The sequence below is a fragment of the Myotis lucifugus genome, unplaced genomic scaffold (assembly GCF_000147115.1).
Source record: "Myotis lucifugus unplaced genomic scaffold, Myoluc2.0 scaffold_178, whole genome shotgun sequence".
NCBI classification, from domain to species: Eukaryota; Metazoa; Chordata; class Mammalia; order Chiroptera; family Vespertilionidae; genus Myotis; species Myotis lucifugus.
The window spans coordinates 342051-348696 of NW_005871226.1; the positions used below are offsets into that span (position 1 = coordinate 342051).

Here is a 6646-nt window from a genome sequence, read left to right on the forward strand (position 1 = left end):
CATTTCCCGTTCAGGCACATGCTCAATCCCCCAGTAGCAGGCAGGCAGGAGGCAGCCTAATTGATGATTCTCTCTCATCATTGATGTTTCTCTCCCGGCTCCCCTCCTCTCTCTGAAATCAACACACACACTCACACACACACACACACACACACACACACACACACACTGGAGGAACATATGATTTTCATCGTTTTCATATCTCAAAACAATGGCCAGGAAATAATTCAAATGCATGTAATGACTTGTATGTAGCTGTTTAAGTTTCTTGTTTCCAGTCATGATTGAATAAAATCTATAATGCAGAGGTCAAGTGTCTTGTATTGTAGGCTTATATGACAACTGAAGATAACTTATCACCATCCACTGTTGTGATGACCTTCAAATCTATGTTGGGGCACTGAAGAAAATGTTGGGAGACACAGCAAGATGGGGGTGGAAATTAGACGTGCAGAGGTAAGATGATGGGAACATGGAGCCCTCTGCAGTCTCAAGGTGCTTACAAGGTGAGAGTTCCAGAACTGGGATGGGGTTTGAAAGGAGTGGAAAAGCCCAGGAAAGGCTCAGTAGGGAAGGTGACGGAATTCTTAGAGAACAGGATGGCAAGCAACAGAGAGGGGTTCCATGAGGCTGAGTAACTCATGATTTTCTTCTGTAAATCAGTCCAGGTGTAGTTTTTCTCCGGCGGTACCAAGAAGCTTCAGAAGCAGAGGTGCAAAATGTCCAGACAGAGAATAGGTTTTGAGGAAAGTCAGAAAGGAGCGAACATGGGATTGGACAAACTGGATGCAGCTGAAGAGGGCTGCTCAAAGGCTGGGTTTTATTAACGAAGTATTTAATTTTTTGGCAAAAAATAATCATCTAAATCTTATCTCCTGAACAAAAGGTTTGCTTTTATGTATGTATGTTCCCGTCCACTTTGGGGCTCTACCAAAGAAAACCAACCTTGTTTCAGGCACTGTCTCCTTGGATTCTCAACTGCTTTGTTGAGGTTGCTCTCTAAAGGGCTCTGTCTACTAATGTACCAGTTTCCCCAACACCAGCGTGTGCTAACTTAGCAGCTTCACTTGCACTTAGATTGCTAGCAAGGATCAACACTTTTGTGGTCTATTTCCATTTCCATTGTTAGGTGTTATATCCTTTGCCAAGGTAAAATTTCAATAAAGTATGGAAAGAATGCCTGGGTGGCAGGCAGGCCATTGGCACATCTCTGCATTCCTCTCTTCCATCCAATTCTACTTGAAGATTATTTGTGGGTCTGTTTCCTTATTTTCCTACTCCACACTCCATCCTCCACCCCATGCCACCATTTAGCCCAAGTCACTCCTGATGCTTAGTCACAAACTTAAAGTCGCTCATCAAAGCCGAGACCCTGTACTCTCTTCCTTACAGAGTTTGACAGATCCTCTACCCCCACCCTGGAATTCCTCCACCACCAAATAAGGTCTGTGTTCACTTTGCCCTTAGTGCACATTATATTTATTAAATAATGGATTTCTAATCAGTCTCCCACTTGGGTTTGGGAGCTTCTTGATTAGTTCCAATCACTTGAGTGTCCACTATATGCCAAGAACTGTGCAAGGTAAGGTATGTGTCTTTCTATTTCCAGGAACAGATGAATGTTGAATGTACACATGAATACATGAGAGAGACTGGTATAGGTATGAATTAGCCAGATCCATAAATTCCATATAAAATGTTGACAATTTTGCTCTGGCCAAATAGCTCAGTTGGTTAGAGCATCACTCCAATACACCAAGGTTGGGGGTTTGATCCCTGGTCAGGGCGCATACAAGAATCAACCAATGTGGGCATTGTCCTGTGCACCAAGAGGTTGCTAGTTGCTGGTTTGATTCAATGTTGTGCTCCCACAACGATGTTTCTCTCTCTCCCTCTCTCTAAAAAAATCAATAAATCTTTTTTAAAAAATCAACCAAGGAATGCAACAATAAGTGGACAATGAATCAATGTTTCTCTGTTCCTCTAACTAAAATCAATTAATCAATCAAAATGAAGTAAAAATGTTGACAATTTCAACTCAGCCCTTGCTATTCCAAACCCGGAGAACTGCTGACGCGAGGTAACCTGCCAAGATCTTTTTTAGTGTATATGTGTTCTGGTGAGAATGAGGGTGTGAGGCAACAGGAAAGTCACTCAGTGATTTCTAAACAATGTGAGGTGAAAGGTCCAAAGCTGGAAAGAGCCCAGAGGCAGCCTCCCAACTCTTAAGGTCATGGTTTGGGAGACACAGGAAGATGCCACTCTGTTCTTCCAGGCCTTTATTGGTGACAGAAATGGACAAGAACAATGCCAGGCACAGCAACACCATGGCCCAGCACCTGGGTGGCAGGCAGGCCCTGCAGGGCCATTGGCACATCCAGCCCCAGCCCAAGGTCCAGTCTACCCAGGCCATGTTCCCGAATGTGCCGGAAGCCGCCTGTCCAGTTTGTATGTGTGGACCAGTCTGTCTGAATGTCTGAGCCGCTGCCTGCAGGGTCCCCCCATCCTCGGCACATGGTAGGGGCTGCTGGGAACACAGCGTGGCATTCCCCGGTGGACCACCGGGCCCCGGTGCTGACCGTGGGGCATAGGGCCAGAAACTGGAGGTGGCAGTGGACCAGGCACAAAGTTCACTCCAGGGCCACATCCTACAAAAGAACCAGTCATTTATCAGAGTGGGCTTCTAGCCAGGGGGAGCCCAGCTCTGCCTTTAGGCTGCTCTGATCCTCCAGGGTGAGTTTCTTTGGGCTTCAGTTTCCCCATGTACAAAATGGTAATACTTCCTCCACATCAGGAAACTGTGACAATCAATGAGCTGAATAATGAGTCACATATGCTGTTCTAGACTCAGCTATGACTGAACCCAATCCTGAGGAGGGGGTGGGGAAGCTAGGCTGGGAAAGGTGCAAGGAGAGGCTGGGAAAGTTGTGATGGGAGGCTGCAGAGGCACCTACCTAAATGGGGTGGCATTGAGAAGTCTTCCGTTGTATTATAATTGAAGAATTCATGGGTTGGGAAGGGTTGGCATGGGAAGAAAGGGGCATCCTGGGGCAGGGGTGGGAACAAGGGAGGTGGGGAGGGCTGAGGAAGGGGGTAGAGAAAAGGCATGGGAGGGGGCAAGGGAGAAGGTGGGGGCAAGGCCAGCTGCTCCCCAAAGTCTGGGGGCTGCCCCTGGCTCCCCTGGAACAGATGATCCGGCTCTGGCCAGTCCTCAATCCATGGGTCTAGGAATGGGATGGTTGTTTTAGGAAGGCCTGAGAGGCCAGGCTGCCCTGAACTCTAGCCCTCCACACTCCTAAACCTCTACTCCCTCCTCCAGGCGGGAGTACCTTCTGCCATCTACCCAGTTTTTCCTCATTCCCTCTCATTTCAGGCCAAACCCAAGGTGTGTTCCCTTTCTCTCTTGCCTTTCTCAAGGGTCAGCAGATCCACCTTTGTTCTGACCTCATGCTCCCCTCAAAAGAGCCTTCTACACTTTGTTTGCCCAGCTCTTGGGTCTTTTAGTCTTTCCCTCTCTGAGAACTAACCACAGAGCAATAAATAAGTTAGTAAATCTTCTCTCTTATAAACATAAAGATCCTGTCACCCTCTTCCCCCAGTAGTGCCTGCTCCTTTCAAATGTCCAGAGTATTGTGCCCAATTTCCATCCCCTCAGCAACTGCTCACTACCTCTTTTACCCCTGCTCCAATTCTGCAACACTTTTCCCACTAAATGTAGCCACTTCCTGGCAAATTTAACAAATTCCTTTCTTCCTGAGGGTCACATGACATGGCCAATAGCCTCGTCCTCCCTGAAAATGCCTCTACCTTCATCTCCTTTTGTTTCCTCCATTAGCCTCTCTTTCCTTCCACCTCCAAAATGTGGCTGTTGTTCTGTCTCCTCTGAGGTTCACACTCATGCCCTTCAGCTTCCATCTCTCTGTGAACACCACTGACTCCAAGTCTACTCCACCTTTCCACAGTATCTCAAACAGAACTGAGCTGACCAAACTCACCAACTCAGTCTCCCACCCAACTCTGCCTTTTGATGCCCCTATTTCTGTAGCTGTAAACTGGACTCAGGAGACCTGAGCCACCACAATCTAGCCTTACAGCCTTTAGAGCATCCCTTCTTTGCTGGGGATCAGTTCTTTCATCTAAAAAAACAAGAAAATTGGACCATTATATAGTCAAAGTCCTAATTTACCTCCCTGATGCTCCAACTCCTGGCTGCCAAGCCCCAGAAGTCTGCCTCTATGACATTCCTGGCCTGCCCACCATCGCCTCCAGTGCTTTGATAAACAGCTTTCTAACACAACTCATGTCTCTCATTCATCAAACACTAAACTGTAGATACTGTGCACACAGCAATTGTGCTAAACATGGAAGCAAAAGGGCTCGTGAGCCGTCAACAAGGGGAGACAGGAAACTTTTCCTTTGAGGACGTGATCCAGAGAGAAGCAGACGGAGAAACACTCAGCCATGATGTCCCCTTTGGAGCAGGCGGGAACTGAGGCTGACAGCACCAGCCAAGGGACTTCTGCACACCGCCTGGCTTGGCCTTCCTCCCTGTCTTTCTTTCTACCCTTCACTTCCGTGCCTAGCTCAAAGTACTCCCATTTCTTTCTAGTTCATCTGCAGGGTAGGGATCTTTTGACAGGCTGTCTCATGTACTCAATGCTTGTAGAAGACCCAAGAACCAGAACTTGGACTGCCCTGTTGCTCCTGTAATCTTACCCTCCCCAGGGGGGGGAAGAAAGAAGCCATCCTTAAGGGGCCTCTATTCCCCTAGAGTACCTCTGTTCTGTTCTGTTTGTGCGCCCTGTGCTATGCGGGCCCTCTCTGCATCACGACCCGCCCCACTCATGATAGGGCTCACCAGGGGTGTAGTCACGCTTGGGCAGCTCCACACCCCAGGCGTCAGCCACATGGGTCAGAAGCAAGTGTGAGAGATGTCGGTGGGCATGCTGGTCCCAATGGACACCGTCCCGGTGCCGGTGCCGTACTGCATGCCGGAAATGAAAGTGGAGGTCCAGGACGTCGAAGCAGTGGTCCCCAGCCAGCGTAGCGCTGTAGAAGTTCCCTTCAACCACATCCCTCCGCAGAGAGGCCGCCAGGGGCTGGAGCTGAGAGAAAGTACAGCATCTAAGAGCCACAGAGTGAAGCAGGCTGGGGATGGACGGTCCTCTACCGACTAACCAACTGTCCCCTCCTTCCATCCGGGGGCTGGGTCACTTGCCTCAGGCAGAAGGAAGCCCCCAGTGACACGCTCTCCCAGGGGCATTGCCATATTCCACACCAGCAGGCAGGAGTCTGGCAACACCTGGTCCATGCGCATGAACACCCGCTCCAGGTTCTCTCGATAACTCTCCATTGAGAAGCGGCCATACCTGTTGGGCAGCACAGGGGGTGGGCAACAGCACAGAGGCAGATGGCCTCTGAGCCATACCTCCACCCCCCAACCAATTATTTCCCTCTCCCCTCGCCTCAACCTGGACAGATCCCAGAGGCAGGAGTTGATGATCACCAGGTCCGGAGTAGGCCCATAGGTCAGCTCCTCCAGGACGCCCTCCAGGTACTCGGAGTAAACTCGGGTGAGGAAGTAGAAGCGCACAAGGTGGTGGCCAGAACCCGAGCAGAACTGGCGGACCTCTCGGTACTGTGTCCCGTTGTGCAGCTCGCCCAGCTGACCCCCAGCCACCAGCTGGTCCTGTTCAAAGCTCAGTTCCCCCTGCCCACCCCCATACCCAGCTGGTCAGACCCATGCCAGGGAGGAGAACCCTGCCAGGCCAGGGTCTGTGCCCACCCACCACTGGCATGGCTACCGAGTTTCCCTCACCTTGGCTTTCAGCTGGGCGGCTGTGAGCAGCGAGTCTTTCTGGAGCAGGAGCACCAGGTCCTTGTACACAGCTCGCTGGACTGCAGGGAGACAGATCCCGGGGCTAAGGCAAGCCTCACCCCGTCCCAGTGTCTCCCAAGTCCTAGGGCTGGGGTTGCCCAACACCACTTCTTTGGGGTGCTGACTTTGAGGCAGGAGAAAGGGTGAGGTTCAAAAGTCCTGGCACTGCCACCGATCCTTCTAGTTGTGCACCACCCCCAACTTAGTATATATACAGGGACCTGAGATCACCTAGCTAGCAGAAGTCAGCCGAGTCACCTGCTCCCGTAAGGGAAATTATGGGAGCTGTCAGGGAGAAAAAAAAAAAACCGCTAAGCAAGATGGTGTGAAAAGCCTGACAGGCTACATCTGTCAGGACACCTGTGAAGGTGCACAGGGAAATAAAATGAGAAAACCTACTGGCCTGGAATAGACTAGGGGTCAGAGAGGAGGTGAGAGATGGAGACAAAGTCCCCAGACTTAGAAAACAGGCTGCAGGTGCGGGACTGGGACGTGTGATCCTAGAGGGGCACTCACTTGAGTCCCCCAAGATGACCACGAACTTGTTGTGTAGCAGCTGTTGGACTTCCGAGGCCTGGAGGTGGACCATGGCGCTTCGCCGGGGGCGGCGCGGCTCCGTGTTCTCCAGGCAGAAGACCATGGCGCTGTGGACAAGGACCGGGCTGCAGGGAGAGGCCACTTAGCCGCGCGAGGCGGGGAACTCGGGGCGGGGCGGCCGCAGGCCTAAACGGCGGGATAAATGAAAGCAGCGCCCGCCCCCCTCCCCCG

The 6646-nt window shown here is 51.0% G+C and overlaps 1 protein-coding gene across 2 annotated transcripts; it reads right to left on the reverse strand.

Annotated features, from left to right (window-relative positions):
* Positions 1–2264: 2264 nt before the first annotated feature.
* On the reverse strand, positions 2265–6562 carry PCED1A (PC-esterase domain containing 1A). Of its 2 annotated transcripts, XM_006096385.3 has the most exons (7): positions 6395–6562; positions 5819–5898; positions 5472–5710; positions 5219–5369; positions 4859–5105; positions 2955–3224; positions 2265–2648 (listed from the first exon to the last, which is right to left on the reverse strand). In XM_006096385.3, the coding sequence occupies exons 1-7, from the start codon at positions 6516–6518 to the stop codon at positions 2401–2403; spliced, it is 1359 nt and encodes a 452-aa protein (XP_006096447.1). In that variant the 5' UTR covers positions 6519–6562; the 3' UTR covers positions 2265–2400. The 2 variants fall into 2 exon arrangements, with proteins under 2 accessions (XP_006096447.1, XP_014317803.1); XM_014462317.2 differs by lacking the exon at positions 2955–3224 and having other exon boundaries at positions 6395–6561.
* Positions 6563–6646: the final 84 nt, after the last annotated feature.